The sequence below is a fragment of the Triticum urartu genome, chromosome 1, assembly GCF_003073215.2.
Source record: "Triticum urartu cultivar G1812 chromosome 1, Tu2.1, whole genome shotgun sequence".
NCBI classification, from domain to species: Eukaryota; Viridiplantae; Streptophyta; class Magnoliopsida; order Poales; family Poaceae; genus Triticum; species Triticum urartu.
In genome coordinates this window covers 501,733,046-501,756,411 of record NC_053022.1, presented here as the reverse complement: position 1 = coordinate 501,756,411, position 23,366 = coordinate 501,733,046, and the positions used below count along the sequence as shown (strand labels likewise).

Here is a 23,366-nt window from a genome sequence, read left to right as displayed (position 1 = left end):
AGACAAAGCGCGCTCAGGGAACTTATGCTATATTACAAACGAAGTGTAAGAAGCATCTTCGAAGAAAATAGTACCCCCACAGATACCTTTCTTCGGTGCTCATTATTACTATGAGACTTGTGCAATAGATTTTTTGTACTCATGAGTTCCGTTGTGTGCCGACCATGATTGAAAACAATAAGAGCGCTAGCTTTTGGCTTCACCCAGTCTGAGGTCAGAGCTCGGAGGACCCGGTCGTGACAATCGCAGAGGTGCTCCCTTTACTCCCTAGCCGAACAATCGGGAACGTAGGGGTAAGCACAGGAGCCAGGCAACCTAGCTTGCAAATATTGTGGCATAATACACGAACAAGCAACGAAGCCGTACAAGTATAATCATATGCAAGAGGAAAAGCTCCATCAAGGGAGCCCCCAAGTAAACAGGGTATTTGAATTTGTGTGTCACAAACAAAGTTTTGACAAGGAGATTATCTACAAGCAACTTTTTTTCAAAAAGGTATAATGCTTGGTCGAATCGAACACAAGTTAAAAATTTAAAACTTTGAACATGAAGGCAACTCAGCTGATTAATGTGTTCGGTATTGATGATGCGACCCGAGCTTGATGCGGGACAAGGTTCCATCCCCCAAGCCGGTCCCAAGGTGGCGGAGCAAAGAGCTCGACACTCTAAAGTGGTGACATAGCACGGTCAATGCGGGCCGGCAGAGTGATGCCGAAGTCCCCGACATGGGGTAATGAAGTGTTGACGAAGCCCCCCATCCAGCCGAGGTGACGTGGTATGTCAGTACGCCGAGTTGACGATACTGCACAACCCGGATCATTTTCTTGTGCACAAAAAATAGTGAAAACCGGAGATAATAGTAATAATAATAATAATAATTAGAAAAATCATTGTATAATAACTAATTTATGCAAAGTGAGTAATAAAAGAAATATGGCCTGGCGCCGAAGTCAATGTCAATGCAGGGCGTCGGCGTGATGCGGTAAAGGTGTGGCAAAGCCTGAATTCATAGGTCAGTCTGAGTTCCAGATGCGGCGTTCGCCGGACTATGTATGGAAACTGATCGAACCACCATGCGACCGTCGTTAGTGCGGACATCATTCGATAGACCTGTGTACAGGAACAAACCAGAGTAATAATTTCTTAGGAGAAATAAACTCCAACAAGCAAAAATTACTAGGATTAATAGCACCTGGTTTATTTGTTGTAGCAATCCGAAGAAAGGTGACTCCCAAAATTGGGACTCGACCCGCACACCCATTGCCCGATGGGCGATAAAGCGACAGCATGGCGATGCTGGCAAAGGTTGGCTTGCAGAGGCAAAGCCCTCGGTCCAGCTAACGTGACGAAGCTGGTCGGCTAGTGACGCTGAAGTCTCTGGAGTAGGTTGATGAAGAGATGGTGAAGCCCCAGGTCCAGCCGAGATGTCGAAGCCTCGATGTCAGCCGATGGGTCGAAGTAGGTCGGCATGATGGACATCGCCTTGAAGAAGCAACAGTGCGGCCCTGCCGATGCCGGTCGTGACGTGGTCGATGCCGGATATAGTGCGGCGATGCCGGTGTGCCCGCTCCGTGTAATTTGCGGGGCGGCGATGTTGGTGATGATTTATCCTTCGTGATGCCGAACTCTTGTTCGGCTTCCCAAGATGATGATCCGAAGAAGTTGAGCTCGGCTCAACAAAGTGACGACATGTCTAGCGCAGGTCGGCAGCCTTGGAGCAATATTGCCGGACTGGTTTGGCACCAGCATAATGATGAAGATGACCTCAGGGGAGGCTTAAAAATTTACGGGCACATGTTTAAAAACAATGCACAATACCCTAGAATATAATTCCTCTAAAAAGTTTGTCCAATATCACGTTCATAAAGAAACATGAATTCGGGTCGGATCCGTATTCGCGCAGAAAACGGATCCGAAAATTGGTCCACTCATGGGAAGGTCCCCGGAGTTTGAACCATCAGATCGAGCTGAAATTTGGAGGGGTGCTAGATATGGGAATTCCGCAGTAAATGAACGGTTGGATCTTCCAAAGGACCTCCGAGCTGGGCTCTGGAGACCATGCCCTAAACTCGTCCAGATTCCCGTCCAGATTTGACAGGGCTCCGGTATATCGTAGATTGTCGGAGATTCCTCCATCGGAACTCAACGAAATTTTGCATGGCTGTTGTAGACGTAATTCCGCACTATTCTACTGAAGCAATCATCAAACCGACGCTCGAGGAGGTGGTGACGGCGAATACAAGTTCGCTGTCCATAAAAACAGCACGGCCGCCCGAGGGCAATGTTGACGTTGAGCCCTCGAGCTCCATCGATGACTCCTCTATGATCATGATAGAGATCGGAGTTGATGTTGAAGAAGGCCCCCATCCGAACATGACGATCGAAGATGGAGCACGGTCCTCGGTCGAGCCAAGGTGACCAGTCAAGCCGGCGACGAAGATGCCGGCGTCGCAGTTGACCTGCGGGCGAGCCATTGATCCTTTTGCCGATCACACAGCGGAACTCTCAATGAAAGCACCAATGTCGGTGTCAAAACTGGCGGATCTCGGATAGGGGGTCCCAAACTGTGCGTCTAGGATCGATGGTAACAGGAGGCAGGGGACACGATGTTTACCCAGATTCAGGCCCTCTTGATGGAGGTAATACCCTACGTCCTGCTTGATTGATATTGATGATATGAGTATTACAAGATTTGATCTACCACGAGATCAGAGAGGCTAAACCCTAGAAGTTAGCCTATGGTATGATTGTTGTATATTATCTATCAACTAGCCTGGCCTCGGTTTATATAATGCATCAAAGGCCTAGGATAACAAGAGTCCTAGCCGAATACGCCAGTGGGGAGGAGTCCTTGTCTTGATCACCAAGTCTTGTAGAATCTTCCATGTATGCGGCAGCTGTCCGAACTAGCTCATGAGTATATGACCATGGGGGTCCTCGGCCCAATCTAACAGATCGGGAGATGACGTGGTGAGTACCCCCTAGTCCAGGACACCATCAAGGGGCCTGCCAGAGAGAAAGGAGGAGGAGGGGGCCACCGGAGAGGGGGGAGGAGGGGACCGCTAGAGAGGGAGGAGGAGGAGGGGGCCACCAGGGAAGAGGGAGGAGGAGGGGGCCAACGGGGGAGAGGGAGGTGGAGGAGGGGGAGGAGGAGGGAGGCACCTTGGGGTGGAGGAGGGTGACGATGATGGAGGAGGAGGGACGACGGCGATGGAGCGACGCATGATGTGAGTGTGAGGGGGGAAGTGAGGGGACGCGCGCGCGGCCGGTTTTGGATAAGGGCTTTAGTGGTAGCGCTTGTTTCTAACAAGCGCCCTGCTACGATCAATAGCAGTAGTGTTTTTTCTTAACCAGCGCTACTACTAAGGCTATGATCGTTAAGGCATCAAATTAAAAAATGCATTGGTCATCATCGATCTTTTTGTGTAGAATCTGAATTGCCAATAGGAATCCTCGCAGGTTTAAGAACCGGCAAAGATTCCTATTGCGTCCAAGATCCTACACATAGAGCTCGATGAAGACCAAGTGGTTGTGATGGTTTGAGAAGCACCATATTTAAGGTGGTAAAAATTCTGTTTGCAGAGCGAGGTGGGACTAAACTTTGGTCTAGGAGGGAGACTGAATTTATCAGTAGCGCTGGTCGGGTAAGAAGCGTTGCTGCTATGATCATTAGTAGTAGCGCATTTTATAGGTTCAGCACTGCTACTATGATCATAGTAGCAGCGCCCATGCTGCCGAAGCACTACTGCTATATAGCAGCAGCGCATTCCTTGAACAGGCGCTACTGGTGAACTCCTATCGTTAGCATGCAAAAAAGGCATCAAAGTAAAAAATGCATTGGTCATCATCGATCTTTTTGTGTAGAATCTAAATTGTTAGTATGAATCTTCGCCTGTATAGGTACAGGCGAAGATTCATATTGCCACAAATCCTACACATAGAGTTTAATGAAGACCAACTGGTTGTGATGGTTTGGGAAGCACCATATTTAAGGTGGTAAAAATTCTATTCACGAAGCGAGGTAGGACTAAACTTTGGTCATAGGAGGGGGCTAAATTTAGCAGTAGCGCTGGTCAGAGGAAGGCACTATTGCTACGTACAATAGCAGTAGCGTTTTTTGCACACCAGCGCTACTAGTATGCCTGGCCTGCTGGCAAACGGTTTGGTAATTATAATAGTAGCGTGTTTTGTAGCTACAACGCTACCGGTAAGCGCATAGTAGCAGCGCTTTCTGCGGCCAAGCGCTACTAATAATTAGTAGCAGCATTACCTTTTAAAAAGTGCTACTAGTAAGCTCCTGTCTATAAGGTTTTCCCTAGTAGTGGATGATCAGGCAAATCATTAAGTAATTGGAGAAGCCTCCCCCAAGCTTGTGGGAGAGTCTCTTCTTCAATTTGCACAAAGTTAAAAATTTCCTGTAAATCAACTTGTTTCTTATGAGCAGGAAAATATTTTTTAGAGAAGTGGTATATCATATCCTGGGGACTACGCACACAACCAGGAGAAAGAGAATTAAACCATATCTTAGCATCACCCTTTAAAGAGAAAGGAAACAACTTGAGAATATAATAAAAGCAAATTTTTTCCTCATGAGCAAATTGGGTGGCTATGTCATTTAATTTAGTAAGATGTGCCACAACAGTTTCAGACTCATAACCAGGGAAAGGATCAGATTCAACCAAAGTAATTAACTCAGGATCGACAGAGAATTCATAATCCTTATCAGTAAAAAGATAGGTGAAGTAACAAATTTAGGATCATATTACATTCTAGCATTCAGAGATTTTTCTTTCAACTTGACGAGCAATATCTTAAGTGTTGGACAACGTAGTAATTTCAAAAATTTCCTACGCACACGCAAGATCATGGTGATGCATAGCAACGAGAGGGGAGAGTATTGTCCACGTACCCTCGTAGACCATAAGCGAAAGCGTTATGAGAACGTGGTTGATGTAGTCATACGTCTTCTCGATCCGACCGATCCAAGTACCGAACGTACGGCACCTCCAAGTTCAGCACATGTTCAGCTCGATAACGTCCCACGAACTCTGATCCAGCAGAGCTTCACGGGAGAGTTCCGTCAGCATGACGACGTGATGACGGTGATGATGTTGCTACCGACGCAGGGCTTCGCCAAAGCACCACTATGATATGATCGAGGTGGATTATGGTGGAGGGGGCACCACACACGGTTTGGAACAATCAACTTGTGTGTCTATGGGGTGCCCCCGTATATAAAGGAGCAAGGGGAGGCCAGCCGGCCTCTCTAGGCGCGCCAAAGGGGGGAGGAATTATACTCCTCCTAATAGGAGTATAATTCCTCCTTTCCTAGTCCTACTAGGAGGGAAGGAGGGAGAAGGGGAGGAGAAGGAAAGAGGGGGCACAACCCCTCCCCTAGTCCAATTCGGACTAGGCCCATGGGGGCGCGCGGCTAGCCCTCGTGGCTTCTCCTCTTTTTCCCTTAAAGCCCACTAAGGCCCATATGTACTCCCGTATTCCCGTAACTCCCCCGGTACTCCAAGAAATATCCGGATCACTCGAAACCTTTCGATGTCCGAATATAGTCGTCCAATATATCGATCTTTACGTCTTGGCCATTTTGAGACTCCTTGTCATGTTGCCGATCTCATCCGGGACTCCAAACTACCTTCGATACATCAAAACACATAAACTCATAATACCGATCATCACCGAACTTTAAGCGTGCGGACCCTACGGGTTCGAGAACTATGTAGACATGACTGAGACATGTCTCCGGTCAATAACCAATAGCGGAACCTAGATGCTCATATTGGCTCCTACATATTCTACGAAGATCTTTATCGGTCAAACCGCATACCAACATACGTTGTCCCCTTTGTCATCGGTATGTTACTTGCCTGAGATTCGATCGTCGATATCTCAATACCCAGCTCAATCTCATTACCGGCAAGTCTCTTTACTCGTTCCGTAATGCATCATCCCGCAATTAACTCATTAGTTGCATTGCTTGCAAGGCTTATAGTGATGTGCATTACTGAGAGGGCCCAAAGATACCTCTCCGACAATCGGAGTGACAAATCCTAATCTTGATCTATGCCAACTCAACAAGTACCATCGGAGACACCTGTAGAGCACCTTTATAATCACTCAGTTACGTTGTGACGTTTGGTAGCACACAAAGTGTTCCTCCGGTATTCGGGAGTTGCATAATCTCATAGTCATAGGAACATGTATAAGTCATGAAGAAAGCAATACCAATATACTAAACGATCGAATGCTAAGCTAACGGAATGGTTATGTCAATCACATCATTCTCTAATGATGTGATGCCGTTAATCAAATGACAACTCATGCCTATGGCTAGGAAACTTAACCATCTTTGATTCAACGAGCTAGTCAAGTAGAGGCATACTAGTGACACTCTGTTTGTCTATGTATTCACACATGTACTAAGTTTTCGGTTAATACAATTCTAGCATGAATAATAAACATTTATCATGATATAAGGAAATATAAATAACAACTTTATTATTGCCTCCAGGGCATATTTCCTTCAGTCTCCCATTTGCACTAGAGTCAATAATCTAGTTCACATCGTTATGTGATTTAACACCAATATTTCACATCTTTATGTGATTAGTTCACATCTCCATGTGACTAACACCCAAAGGGTTTACTAGAGTCGATAATCTAGTTCACATCGCTATGTGATTAACACCCAAAGAGTGATCATGTTTTGCTTGTGAGAGAAATTTAGTCAACGGGTCTGCCACATTCAGAGCCGTATGTGTTTTGCAAATTTTCTATGTCTGCAATGCTTTGCACGGAGCTACTCTAGCTAATTGCTCCCACTTTCAATATGTATCTAGATCGATACTTAGAGTCATCCAGATCGGTGTCAAAGCTTGCATCGACGTAACTCTTTACGACGAACTCTTTGTCACTTCCATAACCGAGAAACATTTCCTTATTCCACTAAGGATATTTTTGACCGCTGTCCAGTGATCCATTCCTGGATCACTATTGTACCCTCTTGCCAAACTTATGATGAGGTACACAATTGGTCTGGTACACAGCATGGCATACTTTATAGAACCTATGATTGAGGCATAGGGAATGACTTTTCATTCTCTTTCTATTTTCTACCGTGGTCGGGTTTTTGAGTCTTTACTCAACTTCACACCTTGCAACATAGGCAAGAACTCCTTCTTTGAATGTTCTGTTTTGAACTACTTCAAAATCTTGTCAAGGTATGTACTCATTGAAAATATATCAAGCGTCTTGATCTATCTCTATAGATCTTGATGCTCAATATGTAAGTAGCTTCTCCAAGATCTTTCTTCGAAAAATCCTTTCAAACACTCCTTCATGCTTTCCAAAAAATTCTACATTATTTCCGATCAACAATATGTCATTCACATATACTTATCAGAAATGCTATAGTGCTCCCACTCACTTTCTTGTAAATACAGGCTTCACCGCAAGTCTGTATAAAACAATGTTCTTTGATCACTTTATCAAAGCATATATTCCAACTCCGAGATGCTTGCACCAGTCCATAGATGGATCGCTGGAGCTTGCTCACTTTGTTAACACCTTTAGGATCGACAAAACCTTCTGGTTGCATCATATACAACCCTTCTTTGAGAAATCCATTAAAGAATGCAGTTTTCACATCCATTTGCCAGATTTCATAAAATGCGGCAACTGCTAACATGATTCGGACAGACTTTTAAGCATCGATACGAGTGAGAAAATCTCATCGTAGTCGACACCTTGAACTTGTCGAAAATATTTTGCGACAATTCGAGCTTTGTAGATAGTAACACTACTATCAACATCTGTCTTCCTCTTGCAGATCCATTTATTCTCAATGACTCACCGATCAATGGGCAAGTCAATCAAAGTCCATACTTTGTTCTCATACATGGATCACATCTCAGATTTGATAGCCTCAAGCCATTTTGTGGAATCTGGGCTCATCATTGCTTCCTCATAGTTTGTAGGTTCGTCATGGTCTAGTAATATGACTTCCAGAACGGGATTATCGTACCACACTGGTGCAGACCTACTGTGGTTGACCTACGAGGTTCGGTAGTAACTTGATCTGAAGTTTCATGATCATCATCATTAGCTTCCTCACTAATTGGTGTAGGAATCACTAGAACTGATTTCTGTGATGAACTACTTTCCAATTCGGGAGAAGGTACAATTACCTTATCAAGTTCTACTTTCCTCCCACTCACTTCTTTCAAGAGAAATTCCTTCTCTAGAAAGGATCCATTATTAGCAACAAATGTCTTGCCTTCGGATCTGTGATAGAAGGTGTACCCAACAGTTTCTTTTTGGGTATCCTATGAAGACGCACTACTCTGATTTGGGTTCGAGCTTCTTAGTTTGAAACTTTTTCACATAAGCATCGCAACCCCAAACTTTAAGAAATGACAGCTTTTGTTTCTTGACAAACCATAGTTCATACTGTGTCATCTCAACGGATTTAGATGGTGCCCTATTTAACGTGAATGCAACTGTCTCTAATGCATAACCCCAAAACGATAACGGTAAATCAGTAAGAGACATCATAGATCACACCATATCTAGTAAAGTGCGATTACGACGTTCGGACACACCATTACACTATGGTGTTCTAGGTGGCATGACTTGTGAAACTATTCCGCATTGTTTCAAATGAAGATGAAACTCGTAACTGAAATATTCTCCTCTATGATCAGATTGTAGAAATTTTATTTTCTTGTTACGATGATTTTCCACTTCACTCTAAAACTCTTTGAACTTTTCAAATGTTTCAGACTTATGTTTCATCAAGTAGATATACCCATATCTGCTCAAATCATCTATGAAGATCAGAAAATAACGATACCCGCCGCGAGCCTCAACACTCATCGGATTGCATACATCAGTATGTATTATTTCCAATAAGTCAGTTGCTTGCTCCATTGTTCCGGAGAATGGAGTTTTAGTCATCTTGCCCATGAGGCATAGTTCGCAAGCATCAAGTGATTCATAATCAAGTTATTCCAAAAGCCCATCAGCATGGAGTTTCTTCATGCGCTTTACACCAATATGACCTAAACGACAGTGCCAGAAATAAGTTGCACTATCATTATTAACTTTGCATCTTTTGGCTTCAATATTATGAATATGTGTATCACTACGATCGAGATCCAACAAACCATTTTCATTGGGTGTATGACCATAGATGGTTTTATTCATGTAAACAGAACAAAAATTATTCTCTAACTTAAATGAATAACCATATTGCAATAAACACGATCAAATATTCATGCTCAACGCAAACACCAAATAACACTTATTTAGGTTCAACACTAATCCCGAAAGTATAGGGAGTGTGCGATGATGATCATATCAATCTTGGAACTACTTCCAACACACATCGTCACTTCACCCTTAAACTAGTTTCTGTTCATTCTACAACTCCCATTTCGAGTTACTAATCTTAGCAGCTGAACTAGTATCAAATACTAAGGAGTTGCTATAAACACTAGTAAAGTACACATCAATAACATGTATATCAAATATACCTTTGTTCACTTTGTCACCCTTCTTATCCGCCAAATACTTGGGGCAGTTCTGCTTCCAGTGACCAGTCCCTTTGCAGTAGAAGCACTTAGTCTCAAGCTTAGGTCTAGACTTGGGCTTCTTCACTTGAGCAGCAACTTGTTTGCCATTCTTCTTGAAGTTCTCCTTCTTCCCTTTGCCCTTTTCTTGAAACTAGTGGTCTTGTCAACCATCAACACTTGATGCTTTTCTTGATTTCCACCTTCGTCGATTTCTGCATCACGAAGAGCTTGGGAATCGTTTCCGTTATCCCTTGCATATTATAGTTCATCACTTAGTTCTAGTAACTTGGTGATAGTGACTAGAGAACTTTGTCAATTACTATCTTATCTGGAAGATTAACTCCCACTTGATTCAATAAATTGCAGTACCCATACAATCTGAGCACATGCTCACTGGTTGAGCTATTCTCCTCCATCTTTGTAGGCAAAGTACTGTCAGAGGTCTCCTACCTCTTGACACGGGCATGAGTATGAAACACTAATTTCAACTCTTGGAGCATCTTATATGCTCCACAGTGTTCAAAACATTTTTGAAATCCCAGTTCTAAGCCATAAAGCATGGTGCACTAAACTATCAAGTAGTCATCATACCGAGCTTTGCCAAACGTTCATAACGTATGCATATGCTCCTGCAATAGGTCCGTCACCTAGCGGTGCATCAAGGACATAATTCTTCTGTGCAGCAATGAGGGTAATCCTCAGATCACGGAGCCAATCCGCATCATTGCTACTAACATCTTTCAATTTATTTTTCTCTAGGAACATATCAAAAATAAACGGGGAAGCTATGTGCGAGCTATTGATCTACAACATAGATATGCAAATACTATCAGGACTAAGTTCATGATAAATTTAAGTTCAATTAATCATATTACTTAAGAACTCCCACTTAGATAGACATCCCTCTAATCATCTAAGTGATCACGTGATCCATATCAACTAAACCATGTCCGATCATCACGTGAGATGGAGTAGTTTACAATAGTGAACATCACTATGTTGATAATATCTACTATATGATTCACGCTCGACCTTTCGGTCTCCAGTGTTCCGAGGCCATATCTGCATATGCTAGGATCGTCAAGTTTAACCCGAGTATTTTGCATGTGCAAAACTGTCTTACACCCGTTGTAGATGAACGTTGAGCTTATCACACCCGATCATCACGTGGTGTCTCAGCACGACGAACTTTGTCAACGGTGCATACTTGGGGAGAACACTTTTACCTTGAAATTTAGTGAGAGATCATCTTATAAAGCTACCGTAGAACTAAGCAAATTAAGATGAATAAAAGATAAAAATCACATGCAATCAAAATATGTGACATGATATGGCCATGATCATCTTGTGCCTTTGATCTCCATCCCCAAAGTACCGTCATGATCTCTATCATTACCGGCATGACACCATGATCTCCATCATCTTGATCTCTATCAACGTGCCATCACATGGTCGTCTCGCCAACTATTGCTCTTGCAACTATTGCTATCGCATAGCGATAAAGTAAAGCAATTATTTGGCGCTTGCATCTTATGCAATAAAGAGACAACCATAAGGCTTTTGCCAGTTGCCGATAACTTCAACAAAACATGATCATCTCATACAACAACCTATATCTCATCACGTCTTGACCATATCACATCACAACAAGCCCGACAAAAAGAACTTAGACGTCCTCTACTTTGTTGTTGCAAGTTTTACGTGGCTGCTACAGGCTGAGCAAGAACCGTTCTTACCTACGCATCAAAACCACAACGATAGTTCATCAAGTTAGTGTTGTTTTAACCTTCACAAGGACCAGGCATAGCCACACTCAGTTCAACTAAAGTTGGAGGAATTGACACCCGCCAGCCACCTGTGTGCAAAGCACGTCGGTAGAACCAGTCTTGCGTAAGCATACGCGTAATGTCGGTCCGGGTCGCTTCATCCAATAATACCGCCGAACCAAAGTGTGACATGCTGCTAAGCAGTATGACTTGTATCGTCCACAACTCACTTGTGTTCTACTCGTGCATATAACATCTACGCATAAAACCTGGCTCGGATGCCACTATTGCACAACGTAGTAATTTCAAAAAAAAATCCTACGCACACGCAAGATCATGGTGATGCATAGCAACAAGAGGGGAGAGTATTGTCCACGTACCCTCGTAGACCATAAGCAGAAGCGTTATGAGAACGCGGTTCATGTAGTCGTACATCTTCACGATTCGACCGATCCAAGTACCGAACGTACGGCACCTTTGAGTTCAGCACACGTTCAGCTCGATGACGTCCCACGAACTCCGATCCAGCAGAGCTTCACGGGAGAGTTCCGTCAGCACGACGGCGTGATGACGGTGATGATGTTGCTACCGACACAGGGCTTCACCTAAGCACCGCTACGATATGATCGAGGTGGATTATGATGGAGGGGGGCACCGCACACGGCTTGGAACAATCAACTTGTGTGTCCATGGGGTGCCCCTGCCCCCGTATATAAAGGAGCAAGGGGAGGCCGGCCGGCCTCTCTAGGCGCGCCAAAGGGGGGTGGAATCCTCCTCCTAGTAGGAGTAGGATTCCTCATTTCCTAGTCCTACTAGGAGGGGAAGGAAGAAGAAGGGGAGGAGAAGGAAAGAGGGGGCGCAGCCCCTCCCCTAGTCCAATTCGGACTAGGCCCATGGGGGGCGTGTGCCTAGCCCTCGTGGCTTCTCCTCTTTTTCCCTTAAAGCCCACTAAGGCCCATATGTACGCCCGTATTCCCGTAACTCCCCCGGTACTCCGAAAAATACCCGGATCACTCGAAACCTTTCCGATGTCCGAATATAGTCGTCCAATATATTGATCTTTACGTCTCGACCATTTCGAGACTCCTCGTCATGTCCCTGATCTCATCCGGGACTCCTAACTACCTTCGGTACATCAAAACACATAAACTCATAATACCGATCGTCACCAAACTTTAAGCGTGCGGACCCTACGGGTTCGAGAACTATGTAGACATGACCGAGACATGTCTCCGGTCAATAACCAATAGCGGAACCTGGATGCTCATATTGGCTCCTACATATTCTACGAAGATCTTTATCGATCAAACCGCATAACAACATATGTTGTTCCCTTTATCATCGGTATGTTACTTGCCCGAGATTCGATCGTCGGTATGTCAATACCTACCTCAATATCGTTACCGGCAAGTCTCTTTACTCATTTTGTAATGCATCATCCTGCAACTAACTCATTAGTGCATTGCTTGCAAGGCTTATAGTGATGTGCATTACCGAGAGGGCCTAGGGATACCTCTCCGACAATCGGAGTGACAAATCCTAATCTTGATCTATGCCAACTCAACAAGTACCATCGGAGACACCTGTAGAGCACCTTTATAATCACCCAGTTACATTGTGACGTTTGGTAGCACACAAAGTCTTCCTCCGGTATTCTGGAGTTGCATAATCTCATAGTCATAGGAACATGTATAAGTCATGAAGAAAGCAATATCAATAAACTAAACGATCATAGTGCTAAGCTAACAGATTGGTCAAGTCAATCATATCATTCTCTAATGATGTGATCCCGTTAATCAAATGACAACTCATGTCTATGGTTAGGAAACATAACCATCTTTGATTAACGAGCTAGTCAAGTAGAGGCATACTAGTGACACTCTGTTTGTTTATGTATTCACACATGTACTAAGTTTCCGGTTAATAAAATTCTAGCATGAATAATAAACATTTATCATGATATAAGGAAATATAAATAACAACTTTATTATTGCCTCTAGGGCATATTTCCTTCATTAAGATCCTCTCTATCTTTACAAGCAAGAAAGTACCTAGCTACCTCTCCATCCATAACATAACCCTTAGGTATAACAGGCAATTCATATTAGGAGGGCTAGGTCTAGCAGGTGTTTTAAAGTGTTCAGTTTCAATAATTTCATCAGTTCCAAAGATATCATCAATTTCAACTCTCAATATCTTTAGCTCTAGCAAGTTGTTCATCAAGAAATTCACCCAGTGGCAAAGTATTATCAAGCAAAGTAGTAGTATAATCATAAGCATTATGCATAGAAGAAGTGGCATCATCAATTACTTGCAACATATAAAAATCAATAGCATGTGTAGGTGTCGCAAGATTACTCAAAACTAAAGGTGAACCAAGTGCAGAGCTAGATGGCAGTTCCTTGCCGCCCCTCGTCCTAGAGGGAAAAATCTTGGTTTTGGTATCTTTCAAATTCTTCATAGTGATCAACAGATATAAATCCCAAGCGATTCAGAGAACAGAGCTATGCTCCCCGGCAACGGCGCCAGAAAAAGGTCTTGATAACCCACAAGTATAGGGGATCGCAACAGTTTTCGAGGGTAGAGTATTCAACCCAAATTTATTGATTCGATACAAGGGGAGCCAAAGAATATTCACGAGTATTAGTAGTTGAGTTGTGAATTCAACCACACCTGACAGATTTAATATCTGCAGGAAAGTATTTAGTAGCAAAGTAGTATGGAAGTAACGGTAACGATGGCAAAAGTAACAGTAGCAGTTTTGTAGTGATTGTAACAGCAATAGCAATGAAAGTAACTTAGCAAAGATCAATATGTGAAAATCTCATAGGCATTGGATCGGCAATGATAATTGTGTTGGATTATTCATCATGTAGCAGTCACAACCTAGGGTGACACAGAACTAGCTCCAATTCATCAATATAATGTAGGCATGTATTCCGTATATAGTCATACGTGCTTATGAAAAAGAACTTGAATGACATCTTTTGTCCAACCCTCCCGTGGCAGCGGGGTCCTAATGGAAACTGAGGGATATTAAGGCATCCTTTTAATAGAGAACCGGAACAAAGCATTAGCCCTTAGTGAATACATGAACTCCTCAAACTACAGTAATCACCGAAAAGAATCCCAATTATTGTCACCTTGGAGCATGCGGATCATAATTCATAATATGTGTCTACAACTTGCAAGATAAGATCAAGAACATAAATATATTCATGAAAACATAATAGGTTTAGATCTGAAATCATGGCACTCGGGCCCTAGTGACAAGCATTAGGCATAGCAAAGTCATAGCAACATCAATCTCAGAACATAGTGGATACTAGGGGTCAAACCCTAACAAAACTAACTCGATTACATGATAAATCTCATCCAACCCATCACCGTCCAGCAAGCCTACGATGGAATTACTCACGCACAGTGGTGAGCATCATGAAATTGGTGATGGAGAAGGTTGATGATGACGATGGCGACGAATCCCCCTCTCTGGAGCCCCGAACGGACTCCAAATCAGCCCTCCCGATGAAGAACAGGAGGCGGCGGCTCCATATCGTAAAACAGGATGAATCCTTCTCTTTGATTTTTTCTCCCCGGATAGGGTTATATAGAGTTGGAGTAGGGTCAGAGGAGGTCTAGGGGGGCCATAAGCCCTCTAGGCATGCCCCCAAGCTTGTGGCCTCTGGGTGGACCCCCTCTGGTTAATTCTTGCACCAGTATTTTTTATATATTCCACAAAAATTCTTCGTAAATTTTCAGGCCAATCCATGAACTTTTATTTCTACACAAAAATAACACCATGGCAATTCTGCTGAAAACAGTGTCAGTCTGGATTAGTTCCATTCAAATCATGCAAATTAGAGTCCAAAACAAGGGCAAAAGAGTTTGGAAAAGTAGATATGATGGAGACGTATCAATGCTCAACACCGAATAGGCTAGCAAATATGGATAGAGTAGAAGTGCATAAAAAGTTCCAACCAGAAAATACACATGAAAAACTCAAATTCTTATTACAAGTTTTATGGAATCAACCAAGAATGGGGGAGTACTTTAGCAGAATAAATCCTAAACCAAAGTCACATGCTTAGTTACAACTACCACTTCGATGTGGATTGACGCGAGCAGCATATTTCCCAACTTAGGTTGACTAATGAAAGACAAGCACCATGATCCACCATTAACAACACCTATCACTCATAAGCGCCAACTATTTACCAACATGTTCATCTATTATTACCTCATTATCTCAAAAGAATTGCAAAGAATCCAATTCTCAAGTTTATAACTTTTACAAATAGCTCACACAAGTTTTCATTTATACCACAATTGCATGCTTATCAATTTTAGTATCAACATATTAATCCATGCTAACAACCAATTACTATCCAACTCTCCAAAAAGATATAAGTGAAGCAAGAGATTTCCATTTATTAATTGGATTCTGTCATGCTCTAACAAATATAAGTGAAGCAAAAGAGCAATTCTAAATACATAACCATGTAAAGCCCTCCGTAGTAAATTTGTTTTGATGTGATGATTGTTTAATATCAGCAAGAAAAATCAAAAAAGAAAACAAAATGATGCTCCAACAGTAACAGATACCATGTGAACAAATAAAAATAGGTCCAACCGAGACAAACTGATAATTGTTGATGAAGGGGGGTGACTTGGGCCTCCCTAAGCTTAGATGCTTGAGAATTCCTGAATATTCCTGAATATCCCTTTGGCTTCCTTGAGCATCCCCAAGCTTTAGCGCTTCATCTCCTTATTCTTCTCATATCACTATCTCACCTAAGTCTTAAAAACTTCATCCACACAAAACTTTCATAGAACTTGCCAGGAGGGTTAGTATAAAAAACTTAATTCTTATGAAGATTTGTTGTAGATCCATAAAATAATTACAATTCAACCTTTTCCACTGTATGTTAACACCGTTTTAAAATTCTCACACCACTATAGGACCAATAGAATGCAAACTTGAGCTGATAATTGTTAAAGGAATCTATAGTAGGAATATGTCAAAATAGAGCTGTCAGAAAAGAAATATTTTTTTCATACATCTGTAACTCAAAAATTCTTAAAATTAGCACTTAACAGAGAACTCATGTATGTGTACCGTGTTAAAATTTTGTAACTTTATCAACTACTGGTTGCTGTTTTTAGTAGCAGAAAAATTCCTGTTTCAGCACAACAACACACGAATGTGCAAACTTAACATGCTAAAGGCTATCCCTGGCACTTTATTGAAAACATACATAAAAAAGAGTGTTGCCACAGTAAGTAAAAACTTTATTAAGGATAATTATGGGTTGTCTCTCGCAAGCTCTTTCGTCATAGCCATTAAGATAGGCTTAATATTTTAATGATGCTCACATGAAAATATGATTGAAGCATAAAAGAGAGCATCAAAAAGCATATACCAATCATATTTAAGTCTAACACACTTCCTATGCATATGCATATTATAAGTAAACGAATTATTAGGACAAGCAATCCCTAGCATAGGCAAGAGATAAGAGTGAAACTTTAAATCTTTCAACATAAAGAGAGGTTATTTATTTGTATGAAGATTTCTATGGTCATACTTCCCTCTCTCAGAGTAATTGCATGTGGGATCATAATCAAAGTCAATAATATAGCTATCACCTACGCAACTTTCCTAATTATCCACATTCATTTATCACTCTCCAAATAGTGGGATAAATAGTAACTAAAGTTATGACCTGTTCAAACCCAATTTTATTAATATTGCAACCATACTGAACACTCTCCAAATTAGTACGATCATCACTACCTAAAGGTATGACCTCTCCAAGCCCCTTTTAATGATATTTTTTATCAATTATAGATTCATCATAGGTCTCAAGTAAATTTTAAGGCCACAAGAGGTGTCATAATTGCCTCCCCAATCATGATCATTATACCAAGTAGAAGGCATAACATAATCATCCTCCATAGTGCCTACAAACATAGTGTCACCGTAAAATCATCAAATTTCCTCCATCATAAAATTCAACATCTTCATCACTAATCATAAAGTTTATCTTGTATATCCCAATTATACTTAGTATTTGCTGAGAACAACCCAATAAATTTTTCTTATTTATCTTTTTCATTATTAGCCATTGGTTCTAAGTACGTAAGATTTTTCAAAAGTTTGGAAGATAACTTTATTTCCTTTATGTGCCAATAGAGTTGCTAACATGCTGAAATTTCGATATTTTGGTATTTTGAGTTATTTGGAAAGCAGAAAAGCAAACTTTTGATCATTCATGACATGATTGCATATAGGCATTAAGTCCCTATATCTATAGACCATTATCCAATTGCATCTATAGCTAATACTTCTCCCCAAGACTGCTATCTAGTATGCATTTCAAAGTATTAAGTAAAACAGAGTATTACATTAAATTGACCTAGAGCATCTAAACATCGCAGCTCATGAGATATTTGTATTGAAGAACTAGGGAGAGAAGATGCAGTATAGCTGTTACTATGGACCATAGTCCATGAAGGACAACTCAGACATGGTCATGGTGTCATCAGGGTTGATGAATGTAGCTCCGGTGATGGATTCCACCTCCGGCAGAGTACCATAACAAGCCTCCAGTTGGATCATGGTAGAACAGAGAGGTGCAACGGCAGAAAAAACCTTGATAAATTCGACAAGGGCTTTCGAAAAAATATAAAGGCACATGCACCCAGGTGTAGTGGGAAAGCGGTGGGGAGGGGGCTACCCATGCGGCCCTACCACGTGCCAACTGGCCATGCCAGCATGGCGTGTGGGGACAACAACCCCTAGGTGCGCACAAGTGCCTTTGGGTTCATCCTTACGTGAAACTTTACAACGTATTTTTGTTGATTTTTTTGTCCCTGGAAAATTGAGTTTCCTAGACAATAGAAAACAACAAATAGCTCTAGGCATTGAATTAATCTGTGCCAAATCTATGCAATTATGATATAAAAGTAGCATCAAATAAGCAAAAGTTATATATACATTTGAGACGTATCATGGCGTTCCTTTGAATTTCATCTTCTTCATCATGTTGGTGTGAAGGGGTCATGTTCTTGTTGTTGTCGTCTCAACACCTAGGTCGAGGATCCCACCTCTCAAGGCTTCTATTTTGGCCAGGACTCTCAAACCATCCGCCTGGTCCAGTGTGACCTCAAGATGTGGGGCCCTTCATCTCTTCTTTCCTGGGCGGCGCATCCACTTTATGATTTTTCGCACTCCTCCAAAACCTTTCTAGATAACCAGCTGGTCCATTTCTGTGGCTACCAGTTGTCCCAACCCATGGGTATCATTCCCTAAGTCATGGGTCATAGATCCTACTTTTATCACTTCTAGCACAACCGATTGGACAAACTCAGGTGTCCCACTGAACTAGCATCTGGGGCCTTGAGCCCCTAGCCATAGAGCATGGATATGACTTTATCAAATAATCAAACATCCGATTGGGCCAACTTGGTCATTGAACCGAACAATTCTGAGTGTCTCGAACCCCTAGTATTAGATCATGGATCCAACTTTCATGATTTCGAGGATCATCCCTCCTAGCCAACATGGGAATTTGGACCAATCTGAATTCCAGAGTTGATCCCCTGTTCTTGTATCATGGATCCGATTCCATAATTCTGGGAATCATCCGCCACATCCAACATGTCATTTCGACCTTTCCAACTTCTGTGGTATCAAACCCCTGGTCTTGGCTCATGGATCCGACTATTCTCATTTCGTAGAAAACCGACCGGGCCAACTTGGTCATCCAACCGAACCAACATCAGGGATCTTGAATCCTTAGTCTTGGATCATGGATATGATCCGCGCATCAACTGTCCCAGCCAACATGGGCATTTCGACCTTCCCGACTTCCGTAGTATCAAATCCCTAGTCATGGATCATGGATCTAACTTTCATGATTCTGAGCATCATTCTTCCCGGCCAACATGGGCATTTCGACATTTCTTGCTTCGAGGGTAACGAACCCCTAGTCTTGGATCATGGATCCGACTTTCATGATTTCGAGTTTCATCGCTCCCACCCAACATGGTTTCGACCACCAACTCCTGGGGTATCAAACCCCTGGTGCTAGACTAGATTAAGCTGTTTATAACAGTATGTGGCAGTGACCGTAATTAGCGGAAATAAGCTTTGCGTGCAATTATTGACACCCAGTCAAGTATCGCCATCAAAGACTAGATAGAGACGGATACCACCCCTTTCGTTGCCGTGCAGCACTCAGGTTAAATATCGTTAAACCTTGTAACTAGTTGCACTAGCTACCAAATTAACACTGATCTGGGATTTGAATAAGATGCCACTTTTCGTTTCAGAAACAGTCACACTTCCTGTGACAAACTGGATGTGTGAAGAAAAGATAGGGCCAGGACCCACTAGGGTACTACAGACAACGAAAGGTGAGTCAGGTTGCTTGCATCCGTAAAGGCAAGCAAATCAAGCAACCCTTGCTGCTTCTCCCTTCCCTCCGGCTTCCTCTCACACCTGTAGATTTGATATGTACTCTTGTCCTGCTTCATCTTAGACTCCGACCACCCACCTCTCCGCCATCAAGCACCTCCCATGGTCTTGACATCCTTGACATCCCAGAGCACTTGTAGTAGTCAAGAGGAGTCGTAGCTGGTAGCTAGGAGCGTCATCTCATGGATCCAGCAAAGTACTGGATGATAACCAGGAGAAAGCAGGGTGATCAGAAGGCGCCTGCCGTCTTCAGCACGCCGCACATCACCGTCGGCAGCGGCGGCGGCACTTCCTCGGCCACCTACTACGAGTCGTGGGAGGAGCGCGCGTTCGCCCAGGACTCCGCGGGGAGCCTCGGGGGCTGCATCTGGCCGCCGAGATCCTACTCGTGCAGCTTCTGCGGCCGAGAGTTCCGGTCTGCGCAGGCCCTCGGTGGGCACATGAACGTCCACCGGAGGGACCGGGCCAGGCTCAAGCTCTCCGGGATGGTGGAGGAGGGGGGCGGCGTCGACGTCCATGGCATGCCTCTGCACCAAGGCTACATGATCCAGCCGCTGCCGTGCCCTCCTCCAAGACCTAGTGCTCCAAGCACAGAAGCTAACCCTAATTCAGTACGCAGTTTTCTTTCGGATCCAGGGAGATCGTTGGTGGATGCTGCGACTGCAAGAACCATTTGGGGCAAACAAGTCTTGGCCGCCCCTCTCGTGTCCCCATCAGACACCCAAGAACATGGTGAGAAAGAGGTGTTTCTTCACGATGCCGAGGTACGTTCAGAGCAAGAACTGCGTGTTGGGGGTGGCGAGCTGAAGCTGGGTCTTTTGGGCCGCCGAACAAGAAGTGTCTTTGAAGATGATAAAGAAGACGATGAAAGGATTGTTCATCTATGTCGCAAGAGGAGGAGGATTGATCTAGAGGCTACCGAGTTCGTTCTTTCTTCTTCCTCTAGTGAGCATCTGCAACGTGATGATCCTCGTGATGATGGCGACGATGATAATCGTCGTGTGAAGGTACTTAAGCTTTGTCCTAGCACCCCGGCCGAGGAACTAGATCTTGAGCTTAGGCTTTGAGACTATCCAAAACTATACTAGAGCCCGTGATTCCATCTGCCTGTTTATTTCTACAACATTGTACAAGCGTTTGTATTTAGTTATTTATTCTTCTTGCTCTGTAGAAACGTTGGCTTGAGCTATTTTACATTTTTTAATCTCATTTCGGTCGATTTAATTGATTTGGGCAAGTCAATTCTCTTTGCAAATGTCTAAAGGTGTACTCTAGAGGAAGCATCATCTCAACTGATTTGTCATATTTTGTATCAGGAGGTTGAACTCAAAATCAAGAGCTTACTTGCATACATGTGTGAAATTCAATGTCATTTTTCCTGTGTATGGCTTATATTTGTTCACCTAGTTGTTTCATCGGACTACCTTTATCTTCAAGCATTTTGTAAAAACGTCGCACTACTAGCGGTTGCACTTGCATGCAATCCCCTGCGTAAATGGCAGAAATGTTTCTGACTCTTGTCATCATCTTCGTTGGGTCAGCAGCTTCTTGGCATGGATCATCGTTGCTATTTTTTTTTCCTTTCTTCTTTGTATTTTTCTTTCGTCTGTGCATAGCTTTGGTCTTGTATGATTTTGCTTTATGCCGACATAATCCTTTGTATGTGTGCGTTGGTGTTAAATGTGTGCATCCTAATCGTGCAGAGATTGTGTGCCTACTTGATCATTTTATTTGTATCCCCTTGATGCTATATTATAAGTCAATAAAAATGCCCTGTATTGAAAGAATTTTTTTCAATATATGACTGTTGAACTAAGCTCACAACTAATTACTCCCTCATGCATGCTTCATAATAATAAGTCTATATATGGATAGGAAAAAACATGTAATTCATCTTTCATTAGCACATATAGTGTACTAATGGAATTCCATATAGTAGCAAATATTGAGAATCTGTCGTGTAAAACGAATTAATCTGTAAGCACATGTACACTGGCGTCTTTATCTTAACTAATATGCGGCGTGGTGTGGTAAAGTGGCAAAGAGTAAACGTGTAAAGAACTTCGTAGTGTTGGTCCTCAAATGGCTTAATTAGCCTATTTGTTGGATGAGTTAGTTCACATGCATATGGCGCATTCGTTGTGTGTTTCTGTGCGTGTGTGTGTGTGTGTGTGTGTCATTGCATGTCATCCTGATCAGCTTGTACTAGCAACAACGAGAGAGATATTATTAGGGAGGATCACAATGGAGTAGACACAAACTGACTCGACTGCATGGGAAGTGACGAGGAAGATGTCATCTTCCCGTCGCTGCCCACAAATTAAGCTGCCATGCACTGACACATTCCAGCAGTGGAACTAAAAATTAAACCACATGCGCGTGCATGTGATGCCAGCAGAACACCCTCTAGGATACACCATTGCCACTGCAGCTTGCACTGATATCGCCTGCAGCTAGCTAGCAGCTAGCAGGAGCGCAGGCAGCATGACTAGTATACTAGTTTGATTCCATTCTCCACAGCACACATATTCCCTTCTCTCTTCTCCATGCAGCTTTTTGTTTCCTTCCTAATACCTCTCCCAACCGTAACATACATACCCAAAGACTCTTGTAAAGTTGTAATCGTTCTCTTCTTTGTACTGGCCTGAATGATCACTCTTATAATCTATGATCGATTTGTTTCCATCCTTGGACTGCACTACCTTTGAATAAAAGGCGCCAGAAGCCCATCCGGTGAGTTAACTTCTATGCAAGAGAAGTCATAGTCTCGCAATGAAACTAGCTGCAGAGCAGTTAGCTACATGAAGAGATATTGGTCACGTCCAGTTACCACCAGTATAGTGCACCATGCTCTGAGCAATACCTGCACGAGGGAGTCAAGTAGGTAGAGCTAGCTAGATGTCAACGGTGACATTTACAGAGGAATTTATGAACATCTGCTTGGCATTGAGCAGCTGGCTGCTTGCCCCATTAGGCCAGGGCCAGAGGGTGCAAGGGGCCATAGAAGCTTTCTGCAATGGTGCAAGTGCATCTACTACTGCATGCCTTATTAGCTTGTGTACATGAGCTGGTGCATCTTACTTACACATCCCTGGATAGGCAGCTGCATGCAGAACTTCGGATCGCTCAAAGCGTGTAATCTGCCCCGGATGTTTTTTTGTCCAAACAGTAGGACTCTACTCTAGCTACTGTGTTTTTTTTTTCTTGCAAAATTTGTGAAACGTATGCACATATAAGAAGGATGGAAAAAACTATCTAAAGTTTTAAACCAAATTTAAGGAGCTCTGAGGTATAGCCCCAAAAGCTGCTAGAACCATTAAGAACAAAAAGAAAGCAACCAAGCTTGGAACCATCCGTGGATAGATGCAAGTTTCAATTGCACAGGACTGCATGATGCATTGATGCACTAGCTCAACTGTGTTTGTCTTGCCCGTGAGCTGGTTGCGCTCCCATGGACAAGTCTGGTCAGTGAGTCTAACAGCTACAAGTGTACTGAAGGGTTGTCCGCGAGCGAGCTATCTAGCTAATAAGCTAACT

The 23,366-nt window shown here is 42.9% G+C and overlaps 1 protein-coding gene across 1 annotated transcript; it reads left to right on the top strand.

Annotated features, from left to right (window-relative positions):
* Positions 1-19,734: 19,734 nt before the first annotated feature.
* On the top strand, positions 19,735-21,057 carry LOC125536684. The gene has a single exon (XM_048699933.1). The coding sequence runs from the start codon at positions 20,012-20,014 to the stop codon at positions 20,894-20,896; it is 885 nt and encodes a 294-aa protein (XP_048555890.1). The 5' UTR covers positions 19,735-20,011; the 3' UTR covers positions 20,897-21,057.
* The last annotated feature ends 2,309 nt before the right edge of the window (positions 21,058-23,366 follow it).